General features: G+C 41.2%; 1 protein-coding gene across 6 annotated transcripts in view; it reads left to right on the forward strand.

Moving 5' to 3' along the window:
• LOC148525498 (dipeptidase 2-like) overlaps positions 1-11,512 on the forward strand; it is a 243,976-nt gene extending 232,464 nt beyond the window's left edge. For all 6 annotated transcript variants that reach the window (XM_088470911.1, XM_088470909.1, XM_088470912.1 and 3 more), the window contains one exon: positions 11,005-11,512. In XM_088470911.1, coding sequence (XP_088327037.1) covers positions 11,005-11,193 — 189 coding nt within the window. In that variant the 3' untranslated portion in view covers positions 11,194-11,512. The remainder of the gene's footprint in view (positions 1-11,004) is intronic.
• Positions 11,513-16,021: the final 4,509 nt, after the last annotated feature.

Here is a 16,021-nt window from a genome sequence, read left to right on the forward strand (position 1 = left end):
AGAGAGTTAAAACATTAAAATGTACTCTGTAATGTTAGCAGCTTAGATTAGCATGCAGCGGGAAAAAGGACACAAAGGGTTGTCGGAGGCTGTTTGTGTCCATTTGAAATTGTCAATAAACTATCCTTTAACAGAAACACCTTTAAGAAGAACCAATGGATATGACCATAAGCATAAGTTAATTGTCACATGGAGCATCCAAAATAGATAGTGAAAATACAATGAAAACTCAATTTCTAAGGAGAAAAGTAGCAGAAACAATATAGGTTGTGGCGTTCTGGAGGGGCGGTGTCCCGTGCCCTCCGGTCCGTCAGCTTACCCTGTGTCCTGCAAATTACCACGATCCTCCACTGTCCTGGATGATTGTTGACCCGCTGCCTCCTGGTTGAGTGTGTGTATCCTTCCTATACACCGGTCGCGAGGCCATCTGACGGAGCCCACGCTTCCTTGCTGTCAAGTGGTCCAGCTGACTGGTAACATGGCCAGCCACTAGACCCACCAGCCAGTGGGGAGACTTGGGGGATGTAGCTCTGTTATGCAGCTCCGGTGTGCACATGCATCAGTGGATTTGTTGGTAAATTCGCTGGTAGTTAGTCAATGTATAGATGATGGTATGGATAGAATTGTCTTTGTCCAACGCATAGTGGCTGGTTACCCTTCTTCAGGGACTTGTATTAAGTATCTGACTGTATTGAAAGTTGGGTGTTCAAATTCCCTACATAGCATGCGTAGAAATGTTATCTTATATTCAAATTTTTTCGTCTTATGCTCAGACATGAAAATGGCCTTTTTATAACAGGAAAGAACTGCTTCCACTGGTGCCTGACTTACACTAACAACATCATCATCAACATCCTTCTTAGCACCGGCATCAGCTACACAAATATCCCCCTCATCCTGTTGCACTTCCTCAGTAGCATCCTAAATTTCTATGTCACCATCTTTACTTATACTGCTCACATTGGCAATGGGTGCACAAATGGTGGAATGAGAATCCTCTACGAATAAAATATCTGAAATGTCAGACTCACACATAGTACTCGTGGACACCCTTAGACTTTCCACAGAGATTTGTGATATTTCTGAACTCACAGGACCTGATTAAGCATGGATCACAACTGCTAAAGCGTACGCAGATGGCTGATTGTTGTGTACTGTGAATGCATCGTAGTGCTCGAAGATATCACTGCGATGACACAGACCACACAGAGCTATCGCAGGCATGCCTGGCCGTTTGAACGCTGTTGCATGGGCATGCATAAATTATCCACTGCGATGGCATACACAGCTTAAGTACTCACTGCATACGAGGTTAGCAACTTCTGTAGCTGCTCTTATCGTTCTTACTTTTCACTTCACCTTTCTTATTAGAGCGATGCCCTGGGGTGGCTCGGGTGAGCTGGTTTGGGGGTGTCCTGCTCCCTGGATTTGAACCCCTGTATGTTAGGGACCTACGCTACAGAGGTTACCTGGATATGGTGGGTAGGCCCATAACCTTGGAAATGATTATGCTAAAAACTTCTATTTATTGCAAAATGTATTGCAAAATGTATATATATATATATATAGAGAGAGAGAGAGAGAGAGAGAGAGAGAAAGGGGAGATTGATTTAGGGCGACAATACCGCTATTAACATATATTGAAAACCAACTTATAGTCTAAATAAAGTGCATATTATTGACACATTCACATGTGGGGACGAAGTCAGCGGACGAAACGCGTTGGGTCCTAGCTCTTTCCCTAAGGACTTATGCACAATCTCTATATCTTTTAATCAGATAAGCAGTTTTCTCCTCATCTTTTACTAATTTATTGTAATTGTTTTTATTGTATTTATGCTATCAGGTTTACCCCAATGTGCATGGGGGAACCATCTGTCATGAACTTTTTGTGTTTAGAATAAATTATCTCTTATTTATATATTGGTATATATATTTATTTTCACTTATGCACTTTAGGCATTAAGCACTTTCACTAGCCATTAAACCGAATGATATAAGGCTATTTAGCCTATATTAATGGCAGGGTTTATGCTTTTAAATTAGTGTTTGGTTTTAAACTGGTGTTATTTAATATTTTACATGTGAATGTGTCAATAATATGCACTTTATTTAGACTATAAGTTGGTTTTCAATATATGTTAATAGCGGTATTGTCGCCCTAAGTCAATCTCCCCTTTTTCTCTAAAAATTTTTAGTAGTATTTTCACCAATACTACATTTTATTGATATGGAGCTGACACCCTTTTAGATATATCTACTTGGGCTCATCCGCATTATTTATACGAACATTTTAAATTGTTCACACTTGTCACTAATATTCACTGGCGCCGAATCCACCCCCCCTTTTTATATATATATATATATATATATATATATATATATAATTAGTATATAATTGGAGTTTTGCATCTGTGATTTTTTTTTTTTTGTGTCTGCATTAACAGTCTCAACAGGTAGCACCTCCCATTATATATATTCAGAGTGTGCAGTCTAGGACCCCCTTCAAACAATTTCTGAGTAAGGACAGACCTGCTGTGATTCTGCCTGAGGGGCTGATGTTACTGATGTATATGCAGGACTTCAAGGTATTACGCATGTGAGATAGCGATAGTGGGCGGCAGTGGATGTCTCTATGCTGGCTGTGTGAAAGCATTGTGGTAGCACTCATTAGCATATTTTCGCAGCGGTGCTGCGTGCATAATCGCAGCTATCACATTAGCGATCCATTGTGAATCAGGCCCACAATTTGTTCTTCAGCCCGAGCGCATTTTTTCTGCACTGATTTTGACACCTTCTAGACTCAAAGTTCGGAGAGGAAAAATGGGTCTGCGGGGTCTAATTGTAGTTTATAAACTGATGGACGAGGTGGCCGGCACTGCCCAAGTGGCCAAAATTAAAACAATCCATCAAGCGGCAGCTGCCCGTCCACTCCCGGCCTCTCTTCCCGGTCACCTGTCACATTGTCCGGTTGTATATGAATGATGTTGCAACATCATTACATTGCTACTGGGTCCTTTGCCATTCCTTCCTCTCAGCAGCTGAGGTCCACCTAAGAGGAGCAGGAACTGGAACAGGCAGCCTGATGTGAAGCGCCATTTGCACACAGGACCTCCAAGCACATGGCAGGCAGTTATTGCTTCAAGCAACAACAAGCTTCAAGTAAGAGTCAGTCTCTCTCTGCCCCCCCATTGGCGATAAATGTATTTGACAGAGAAAAAGTTGCTTGGTCGGGGGGGCCCCAGAGCTGTAAGTGTACCAGGCCCCAAGATTTCTGTTGCCCGCCCTGTACACACTAAGGGATGTCATAGCACTTGGACTCTCCTCAGAATTTGTCATTTCTAATAACGCCACAAATATTGTGAGAGCATTACAGCTGGGTGAATTCTAACACATCCTATGTATTGCTCACAAAATCAACTTGGTGGTGCAAATTTTCTTTTTAAAATGATAGGTGCATGCAGGAGATGCTGTCTGTGGCCTGAAAATTTTTGGGACATTTTCACCATACAGCACCTGCAAGCACAGTTCAATTTGCCATGCCACCCATGAAGCAAGAGGTGGTAACAAAGTGGAATTCCACCCTTTATATGCTTCAGAAAATGGAGAAACAGCAACAACTAGCCAAACCTAAACAACAAGCCATGATCTAAGGAGAGGAGGGGGAATGTATCTTAGTCCAGTGCAGTGGAGAAGACTTTCTGTGTTGGGCAAGGTACTACCACCATTTGAAGTAGTCACCTAGTCTATGCCCTTGAGCACCAACTTTAGTAGATGTTAAAGAACTAATATCGTCATGACTGTTGGCAGCAGCTGCAGCACTAGTACTTGGTTGCTGCAACTGCTCTTCTATCGACTGATCGTGATCCATATCGACTCACATCGGTGATACTAATGGTGGACTGCACCCACTATACGTTATTTTATAGCGTTTACAATGCACTGCCCAGTGAACACACACATTTTAGAAGAAAAAAAAGATTTGTTTATGGTTTATTTAAAAGTTTGGCAAGAAATTACAACTACACGCAGTGCTGATATTAATGGTGGACTACACCTACTATACGTTGTTTTGTAACATTTACAGCGCACTGCCCAGTGAACACACACACACATTTTACATAAAAAAACACTTTTTTGTTTTTTTTAACAGTCGACAACAACTTCACACTGTGGCTCACAGCGCATATATTATTAATGATATGGCATGGCCTGACCCTAAACACAGACAAGTTCTTTTTATTTATTTATTTTTATATATATATATATATATATATTATTTTTTTTACACACTGCTGTGAATTGGCACCAATAAAGGGTTAACACTGCACTGTATTCGGAGCTGTGGGCTGCACTGTCGGAAACACCACCAGTGTGCACCAAGGGTTAATGCTACTCCTGTATTAGGACTCGAGAGCTTTGGGCTGCACTGTGGGCAGTTAAGTTACAGCACCAGTGTGACTGTGCACTTGTGCAGTGCACCAATAAAAGGTTAATGTAAATTGATGCTGCCTGTACACTAGGAGGAACTCTGGGGACTGTGGGCCTGATTCAGAGCCGGACGCTCTGACCAGAGCGCTCGCTCTGAATCAGGGCCCTCCTACATGAAAATGGAGCGGCCTCTTGGACGCTCGCATAGCTGTGGGTGACCAATACAATAACATAATGCTGGCGGCCCTGTATAATTTATTAGAATGAGCTCTGGGCGCCGCTGTGTACACCAATATAATAACATAATGCTGGCTGCCCTGTATAATTTATTAAGATGAGCTCTGGGCACAGTGTACACCAATATAATAATATAATGCTGGCTGCCCTGTATAATTTATTAGGATGAGCTCTGGGGGCTGTGTACACCAATATAATAATATAATGCTGGCTGCCCTGTATAATTTATTAGGATGAGCTCTGAGCGCTGTGTACACCAATATAATAATATAATGCTGGCTGCCCTGTATAATTTATTAGGTTGAGCTCTGGGCGCTGTGTACACCAATATAATAATATAATGCTGGCTGCCCTGTATAATTTATTAGAATGAGCTCTGGGCACCGCTGTGTACACCAATATAATAATATAATGCTGGCTGCCCTGTATAATTTATTAGGATGAGCTCTGAGCGCTGTGTGCACCAATATAATAATATAATGCTGGCTGCCCTGTATAATTTATTAGGCTGAGCTCTGGGGGCTGTGTGCACCAATACAATAACATAATGCTGGCTGCCCTGTATAATTTATTAGGATGAGCTCTGGGCGCTGTGTGCACCAATATAATAATATAATGCTGGCTGCCCTGTATAATTTATTAGGATGAGCTCTGGGCGCTGTGTGCACCAATATAATAATATAATGCTGGTTGCCCTGTATAATTTATTAGGATGAGCTCTGGGCGCTGTGTGCACCAATATAATGACATAATGCTGGCTGCCCTGTATAATTTATTAGGATGAGCTCTGGGCGCTGTGTACACCAATATAATAATATAATGCTGGCTGCCCTGTATAATTTATTAGGATGAGCTCTGGGCGCTGTGTGCACCAATATAATAATATAATGCTGGCTGCCCTGTATAATTTATTAGGATGAGCTCTGGGCGCTGTGTGCACCAATATAATGACATAATGCTGGCTGCCCTGTATAATTTATTAGGATGAGCTCTGGGCGCTGTGTACACCAATACAATAACATAATGCTAGCTGCCCTGTATAATTTATTAGGATGAGCTCTGGGCGCTGTGTGCACCAATATAATAATATAATGCTGGCTGCCCTGTATAATTTATTAGGATGGCTCTGGGCGCTGTGTGCACCAATATAATAATATAATGCTGGCTGCCCTGTATAATTTATTAGGATGAGCTCTGGGCGCTGTGTGCACCAATATAATGACATAATGCTGGCTGCCCTGTATAATTTATTAGGATGAGCTCTGGGCGCTGTGTACACCAATACAATAACATAATGCTGGCTGCCCTGTATAATTTATTAGGATGAGCTCTGGGGGCTGTGTACACCAATATAATAACATAATGCTGGCTGCCCTGTATAATTTATTAAGATGAGCTCTGGGCGCTGTGTACACCAATATAATAATATAATGCTGGCTGCCCTGTATAATTTATTAGGATGAGCTCTGGGGGCTGTGTACACCAATATAATAATATAATGCTGGCTGCCCTGTATAATTTATTAGGATGAACTCTGGGCGCTGTGTGCACCAATATAATAACATAATGCTGGCTGCCGTGTATAATTTATTAGGATGAGCTCTGGGCGCTGTGTGCACCAATATAATAATATAATGCTGGCTGCCCTGTATAATTTATTAGGATGAGCTCTGGGTGCTGTGTACACCAATATAATAATATAATGCTGGCTGCCCTGTATAATTTATTAGGATGAGCTCTGGGGGCTGTGTACACCAATATAATAACATAGTGCTGGCTGCCCTGTATAATTTATTAGGATGAACTCTGGGCGCTGTGTGCACCATTATAATAATATAATGCTGGCTGCCCTGTATAATTTATTAGGATGAGCTCTGGGCGCTGTGTGCACCAATATAATAACATAATGCTGGCTGCCCTGTATAATTTATTAGGATGAGCTCTGGGCGCTGTGTGCACCATTAAAAAAGAGATAATATTAAAATAGATTAATCTCTTTCAAAACAGTACTCTAGAGCATTAGTTGAATATAATGATTAAGATGAATTTCATAGAAAAAAAGGTTATTGTGGCAAATACCATTTGCAGTGTAAAATCAAGTGCCTACATAATTGATCAAAGTTGTGTATGTTCATCTATGGAGCATGCACATTGCTAAAAAATGCAAGATCCATCCACAAAACTGACCTGTGTGTAACTATAAATCAGCCCCATATTGTACATACTGGTCAGCTTGGCTATCCAATCTTCAGGAAGCCAGCTATTTCAAGCTATTGGACTCCTAGGATGCACACTCCAGGTTCATGGTGCCTGATATAATGTAACTAATGCACAGATGGATCACTCATGGTTTATTGCAATTTTCTCAATTGCCTCTTTTCTCCTATTTAATACTGTATTTAAAGCTACACTGTTCTGTACATTATAATTTTACTCTTTACAGTACATACATTTTAAATGTTATTTCAGTACTGGTCATCAGTGACCAGATTTCATTGTTTATCCAGGTGATTGTCTATTGTGATGGACATACTATGGGAGGTTTCCTTGAAAACGGTTGCCTAAGGCCACTGTGCTTCCCGCCTATTTATAGGACAGTCTACCACTGGGAGCATTGCTGCATACTGTATGAATATAAATATATTAAATGTGCACTGTCAACTTGAGCCCTTTGCCCTTTTATACGCAACGAGTGATAAAACTTGTGTATTGTAATGGTGCTCCAGCCAATCAACTCCTAACTGTCATCTGTTTGAAAAATAACAGTTGGGAGCCGATAGGCTTGAGCACCATTTATCATACGCAACAAGTTTTATCACTTGTTGCGTATGATAAAACTCGTTGATAAATAGGCCCCTTAGACCTGGTCTAATAGATTGTAAGTGTAATGGTACATTAAAGTCCTTCTAATATACAAGTATGGATATGAACTTTCTTGTCTTAAAACTACTGAAAATATTTGTGTTCTGCTTACAGTGCCCATGAACTTACTCAGCTCTCAGAATGTATTAGCTTTTACAGATGTGTCCTCATTCACCTAGCATTTTTACACCATATGGCATGAGAAGCTTGATGTGAGTTAGTACAAATCGCTACCAGTGGCAGAACATCTATTTCCTAAATATTGCATCTTATACGCATTACAGCCACATACAAAGTCTCTCACAGTGTACCTGGCATGTTAGATTAGTACTTTTGTTGCAGAGGAATTGGTATTAGGTCTCAGATTATGATACATGGCATGAGGCATGAAGTAGCCGCTCATATCGGAACTGTCTCTTTTGCCTTTTAACATAGATTACCAACTGAGTTGGACACAGAAGAACATGAAATGCCAGCTACAGTAGTCCCTTTCCTTGTACTTTTGTTGCATTAGTAATGTGAGTAAGACGCAAAGTCCATGGCACACCAAACAGGGCTTCTGTATTTGCCATGATTTGAGCCAAGGTGAATATGGACACATACTGTATGTATCGTCCTATATTTGTATTATTTTTTACTTGTCTTTTTAGTAATTCTTGTGAAACATTTTTACCATAATACAGTAGGTTATCAACACCGTACATACTGTAATTTTTTATGTATAAAACTGTAATGAAGCTTTTACAGCATTGTACATAAATTGATAATCCACACATGATGGTTGGTTCTGGATGAAGATAAAAATGTTATTCTGGGTCATATTCACAAGACTTGAAGATGTGCTACCCTTACTCAGGGGAATGTTAATTTGCATGTTACACATTACCTTGTTCCGTTTATGCCTCATACAATCACAATCTAATCTCATGTATTATATTGGGTCTGATTTGTACATTGAAACTCATTTACCACTGCAAAACGGGATGCAGTCAGTGTTCACTCTAGGTCCGGCGGCAGCAGGGCGCTGGACCTAGAGCAAGGGCACTTCTGCACCCAACCGAAAAGGGGTCTGGCCAATGGAAAGGGGGCGAGTCTTATGACACATCCCCTTTTTGTCACTTTTGGGGGCGTACACCGGCACTTACGGACTTGCCGGGCAGCCCCCAAGCGCCACAGTCACTCTGAATGGATGCCGGGTGCATGCGCCCGTCATCCATTCAATGGCGGTGACTGCTACTCTGACTTTTCCCCACCCGCAGGACACTGTGGCCCGCGGGTGGAGGGCAGAACCCACAGGCTGTTTCAGCGGGGTGCTTCGCTGTAGGGCTGGGTGCTTTCTGTCCTTCAGAAATAGGGCGCGGCGCCCTGCTGAAACGGCCTAGCAGGAACGCTACAGTCATAATGTGGATACCACAATGTTGACACTTATGATGTTGAAATGTTGGCATCCCCATTACGTCAGCATGTCGACATTCTGCAGGGACCGGAGGGTTAGGACTAGGCTACGGGAGGTGAGGGTTAGGCCCTAGGGAAAGGGTTAGGGGTAAAGGTTAGGCATACTCACTGTCAGAAGTGCCAGATTATCCTCTGAAAGTCATCAGGAAGCTGTCGCTGTACCAGGTAAGTCACTGCTACTCCACCAGGAACCTATTGAATACATTTTATTAATGTTGACATTTCATCAGTGTAGTTATGATGAATGTCAACATTATGAATGTTAACAAAATAGACCACACCCCTGCAAAGCAAAGTAATACCCACAGTTTAGTAATGCCTATCAATGTTTACATATAGTAAATTTAATACAATAAATAAACTCTGCTCATGCAGTAGCAATATTTCTATCATCTCTACTAATATATAAAAATGAAAAGTATGTTTGTTGCTCAATCACGGATAAACTTTTAAATCGATAGACTTGACAATTTGCACAAGAAAAGTTTACAGACCGGGTTAGAACATAGGCTATGTGTTTTCATGTTGTTTAGGTGCTGGCATACCAACTCCAACGTGCATGTGTGCAAGGAACCCACTATACAGAGTTCATAATAGAGAGATCTGTAGTGCTGCTAGTTACACAGACATTCAGCCATGTCCCAGAATAGCTCACTTGAAATATAATGCACATTTCATTGTAAACATACAATTAGAGATATACATACCAAATATCAGAGCCGTAGCTAGACTTTTTGGTGCCCTGTGCCAGAAAGAGCATTGGCGCCCCCCTCATTTTTCAAAGGGACATGATGCACCCGAAAAAGGGGAATTGCCTCATGGGGAAGGGCCAGGGAAGAGATAGGAGAGGCCAGGAGATGCTGGGGATGAAATAAGAGGAAGCTATAAGTGAGAATGATTATAAACAGAAATTTTACAGGCCCAAACAGCGCCCCCTGACCTGTGGTGCCCTGTGCGAAGGCAATGGTCGCACTACCCTAGCTACGGACCTGCCAAATATGTTACATTCCAATGACTGCCATCCAAAAAACAAACATTTAGCACAATCAAATTGATAGTTAGTACTGTATCTCTCTGATACAAAGTAAGCTCAAGTAAAAAAATATATACACAGGTTTCAGGCAATGTGCTGCAGGAAATTGCTTACCACAGAACTTAGGAATGGAGTAGCTGCATATAGTAAAATCCACAATGCTTATAGTATGTCAGCATCTTCGGACACAATGTGTAGGAGTCTGCTACAATAAACATGTCATGTCTACTGATTGCTGGTAATTGTAGATAGTCTACAGCCATAAATTAAAGAGATTAGAGAGTGGAGATACTGTCCGAGACCACTATTCATAATAGCTGAAAGCCCACACAATGCAGATAACTTGTAAGCAGCTCAACATTGAAAGGAAAGCCTTAGGAGATGTTAGGATCTGTTTTAGAAAAAGTGTTGACACAGTACTTGTGCTTTGACCTCCTTAGCATTGCCGTCTGGCAGATTTAAGTACTCGCAGCTGCAAGCAAACAGTATTCTGCCAATCAGGCCCACTGTTCACATTCACTGTTAGAGGTACTGGCATACCAACTCCAATGCGCATGCGCAGCATGGACCTCCTCCGCACAGAGCACATTATGAGCAGTTCTGTAGTGCTGACAGTCACGGAGCCATTTACACGTGAGCGTCCAGTGATGATGCACGTCAGTTGGCACAGCCATTTTCACTTCGTTCACAGTAAACATTTCTTCCTATAGGTTTGATTACTTTAAATGTCACTCATATGTCCGCATACAAAATCTTCTTTCAATTTCATTCTGACGTTTGGTCACGGACTTGCCCAGGCAACACCGGGTAAAACAGCTAGTATCTCATAAATATATATAAATATTATTTAAATATTGATATATTATAAATATTATTTAAAAAGGAGTTACTTTAATTGTTACTTTAAAGCCACTGAATTATAATTTGTTAACTACTCATTATATGATTTATTTAGGTATATAAATGTATTTGTCTAAATGTTTTAGGTTAGAGATGACCAGCTGTCCTTGAAACCTTCTGAGGAAGGAATTCCAGAAGAGGAGCTGAGTTCCGCTTGTCGCTTAGGTCTCCGAAAATTTGTACCACCACAAAGTATGACTGGATCTGGTATTCAAGAAAGAAGCATTTCAGTTCCTGTAATGACAGCCTGCATATTCTTTTGTGTATATTTATGATAGTGTGACATTATGTATACATACTCAACAAATCTAAAACAGGTTTTATTTCTAAATATAAAGGACAGAGTGAGAGTGCAAATAGTGTAAAATGCTTTGTTGCCAGGGGTCATTCACTGACTAATAACTGCTGACATTAGAATATAAATGATAGTGCTTATTTAGATGTTGCTGGCGCTTTTGGTAAGCAGTTGTAAGTGTTATTGCATCTTCAGCATGTACTCCTATGGAAATGACCACACATAGGATATATGTTCAACCATGCGATTCATTGTATTAAAAACATTTTTTTACAAGAATAAAAATAAGTGAAATCTAATCTTATCTGGATGTCTATTGTGTAAAATGGGTGTATGCAGTTACTCGTGTACTTCACATAACTGAAAGTGAGGCAGCCATTGGGCAGATCCACCTCCACCCTATGTTACTCCTGGGACAATATGTGTGGTTTGTAGAGCAAAGTTTATACCATAAATTAATCATCTCATCACAGGGTTGCAACTAGGGGGGGGGGGGGTCATGTGCCTTGGGTGCCGGATTTGAGGGGGCATGTCCAGGGGAGGACTGGGCTGGTCCAAAATCCAATGGTTTGGGCTGGCTGGCATTCACTGTGGCTGTGTCTGTGCACTCACCAGCCCCAGATGTAGTATATTAACGGCTGGCATGCTGCTCCGACATCTTCCTCAGCTGTGCGGATCAGCCAACCACCATGACCGTTCCTCCCCATCACCAAACTCCTCCTACCTAGTAATGTGCATCTGCTAGAGGTTAATAGGCAGCTCCATTGCAGTGATGCTGGGCGGGCCCCCAGCCAATGGGTGTGAGCTATGCCTTGTGCATTGGTGCAGTAAGACCAGTGAGCAGGGCCAGGTAGAGATTACGGATAGAGTCCTGCCTGTGTCCGGTGTTGAGGTAAGCCAGAAGCGGTGTTTTTTTTCTGGTGTGCCTATATTATATACAGGGTTTGTAGCTGGAGGAAGGCGACTGAGTGCAAGAGGGAGTAGGGCAGGGAGGCTGACATTGCTGCTCGGAAACATCAGAGCTGCTTCCATTCACATCTTCAGCTCCTGCACAATGGTATGCCCAGATTGCTGTGGGGGGGAGGGGAGAGTTATTTGCTAGGGCAGGTGCTATGGCTGAGAAGACTTAGGGGGCTAAAAGGTGCATGCCATGGCTGAGGGAGGGCAAGGGGGAAAGGATATGTGTAAGGGGCATTACTGTGTGTGGCAAAATGTGTTATAAGGGCCATTGCTGTGTGTCAAAATATGTAAGGGGCATTACTATGGAATAATGTGTAAGGGGCATTACTGTGTGGCACAATGTGTAAGGGACACTACTATGTGGCATAATGTGTTATAAAGGGCATTGCATAATGTGTTATAAGATGCATTACTGTGTTACATAATGTGTTATAAGGGGGCGTGACTGTGCGGCACAATGTGTTATAAGGGGCATTACTTAGTGTGGCATAATGTGTAAGGGGCATTACAGTGTCATGAAACAAACCCCCTTTTCGTGAGCATGTGTGCAGAAGAACGCCCTCTTTGTCTGTTTTTGTATTTATTTTTTTATTTTTTTTTGGGGGGGGGGGGGTGCCAAACTACTGCCTTGCCTCAGGTGAATAGGTGAATTAATTCACATTAAAATGACCATACAGATTACTCAGTGGAAAGAAGGGAGGGTGGTGATAAGATTACTGACATTGAGGGGTATTCAATATGAAAGGTTAACTTCCCTGGCGAAGTTCACGTTTCATATCGGAGTTTTTTTCTGCGTAAAGGTATGGTGCGCACTCCCGCTTATCCCCGTATTCAAAATGAAATTAACGAAAACGAGAAACTCCGGAGTTGGATTTGCATAAAGTTACGAATTTTTCCTTAAAATAATTGTAAGACCCCCCTAAAGTTGTAAAAACATGGGGGATCACTATGGGTACCCCGTTTTAGCCTTTAATTGAAAGTCGGGGTTTTAAATAGCCGCAGCAGGTGTTTTTTCCCCGACATTGAAGAAGTGATGCAGAAGGGGACTTAGGTTATTTCTTTTGTTTTTTTAAGTGGTCCCATCAAATTTGGGGTACATGAAAATGGGTACTAGCATATTTTTAAGTCCCTAAAGTAAGTTTTTAAAAATTCTGCATTTGTGCACCTGCCGCTATAATTCTATTCTAGAAAACACCTGCCGCATACTTGCAGAATAGCCCTGAACCTATTTCCCTATACTTAAACAATTTTTTCCCATTTTTTTTTTCACCCCAATCTTTAACTTAATTTTTTGGGGTGTCCCTATTTTTTTTTAAAACTTTTTTTGACACAGTTCTTTTTTAAATGTCATTCTCAGGGGTGCAGGCTATTTTTTTAAAGCCTGCACCCCTAAACCCCAATTCTGCACTTTTTTTCGACACCTATTCAATGGTGAAAACTTATCCCCGTTTTTTAGCAAAGACTTTTCAAAACTGCGATAAGTCTTTGAAATTTAATACGGTGTAAAACTAAAACCAGTGATATTAACGCAAAAAAGATAAAAAGTGCGATATTAACGCAAAAAACGATGTTATCGCACCCATATTGAATACCCCTGATTGTATGATAAACAGATGGTAATCTATTAAACTAGAAATGTTTCTAAGCTTGAAAAATATACAGTATTTGAACAAAAGATAAGATACTTAATTCTATAAACATATTTATTAAGTGATGTTTGTGGGACAGACTTTTAAAGATATAATGAAGTGTATAATCTAAATAGATACTCCAAGATTTAGGCTCCCTCCCCCTGTACATAATACATGGTATACAATCGAGAAGCCGGCTGCCTTAATACCGACAGCCGGCTTCCCGACTGTCATATCCCGGCGTGGGTGAAATGCCGGGCGTCTATATCTAGATGCCTGTCATTTCCCCGATGACGGGAGACAGGCGCCCGGCATCGCGATAGAAGGGATGCCGGGCGCCCCGAGCGGACAGCAGCGGGGGGAGGGTTAGGGCACCTGGGGGGGACTTAGGGTTAGGCACCCCCCGGGGGACTTAGCTGTGATTTTATTTAGAAAGAATATCATTTTTCCCTTTGTACTGTCTGTTTGAACCTTTTTTTTTTTTGTTCTGTTTGTGTTTATAATTGTACATTTCTCTTTACGATGCCACGGAACACTTTGTGATGCTGTATAAATAAAGATAATTGTAATAGCTAACGATACTGGATCAGAACCTCTATACACACCTTCGTATACCTTCTAATGTCCTGCCTATACCTTCTAATGTCCTGCCTATACCTTCTAAGGATGACGCTAATTTGCGTACGCAGTCATACCATAAATAAAGACTTAGATGTGGAATCTGTGGTTCCAAAGCACAAGTGATATTCAGGTAAAAGTTCAGACAGTTACACGCAATTGATCAAGACACAATTTAGGCGCAAAAGGAAATTATACAGACCCCAAGTACAGAATACGTACGCAGGCGCTTCCGGACCCAGAGATAGGCATCAGCAAGAGACCCCTCGTCATTCAGCATTCAGCACGAAGACTCAGAACCAGCATTCGTGCACTCATATTTATACCCCCCCAGAATAAACAGGACAATAGGGAAGTCTGTTGCTGATATCATTGGTTCCCAGGGGTGAAGCATCTGTTACAGCACATTTAACAGGCTGGTTCAAACAGACTCTCCCTGCCTCTAACAGCTGGGGGTCTTCCTCTTCACGCCTCCTGCAGCATCCTAACAGTTTCTAAAATATACATTTTGTTGCTTGTAGGCTCTGCAATCCATAACTCGGGAATGCATGATGCGATCTCCCCACCGATAACACCAGAATACTGTAAAAAGGATACGCATCAGTACAACTCCAAACATGACTTGTTTAGCATGTATAATACCTTAGTTATCAAATATCTTTATTTCTCAGCATTTAAACTAACTGAACCAACTTAAGTCATACAATTTAAAGCTTATTAAACCTTATGTGTGGATATGTAATGTGTGGGTATTGAGGGTTTGATATAAGGATGCTAGTTAACTCGGGGCAGATGCGTGCGCATAAAGCTAATAAAACAGCGGTTTCATACAAAGTCATCATAATAATGACAATGACAAGCATTCGCTAATATGCGACTAGTTAACAGCGCTATTGTATGTATTAATGTGCGTATGGGAAATAATGAAAAATGCAATCGCGTGGTGCTATTAGTATTATCGCCACATGTACTAAAATGTGAGTTTATCTAAAATGGCGCTTAGGCGGCCATTCGCAAAATGGCGTCTTGCGATCTCATTTTCAAGATGGAGTCTTGTGGCCATTCGCAAGATGGCGTCGATGCGATTACATTTTAAACTGAACTTGTCTTAGCCAATTATTCAGCTTCGACAGTCCACCCTTTGATAGCAAACATGCTATCACAATCTGCTATTAGAATTTAATTTAGGCTTACATTTACATATTATTTGGTGTTATTATGGGATGGCACAAGGTGGTTCTTTATACATCAATAATGTGTCTCTAGGTGGGGACATAAAACTACTATTATACGCACACTGCGGATCTTGGAAGATCATGTGAAAGGTGTGGGAATGCACCAGTCTTATAATAGCAGTCTTGAAGGGGAATTGAGACTTTACATCATCTGAGGTGTTCTATGAATAACATTTCAATAATACATTCTATGCATGTCTAAATATAATACATCAAACGATTGTATTTCCTAGTTCAGGGTTGCAATGCAGTTCTATATTTACCTCAGTATACATATTGTCATTACTGACCACCATCATAGTTTCATTCTTTCGTTTCACTCTGTTTCTACATTTTCCACACTTCAACACAATAGGAACACACC

This window comes from Taudactylus pleione, unplaced genomic scaffold (genome assembly GCF_031769625.1).
Source record: "Taudactylus pleione unplaced genomic scaffold, aTauple2 ptg000106l, whole genome shotgun sequence".
NCBI classification, from domain to species: domain Eukaryota; kingdom Metazoa; phylum Chordata; class Amphibia; order Anura; family Myobatrachidae; genus Taudactylus; species Taudactylus pleione.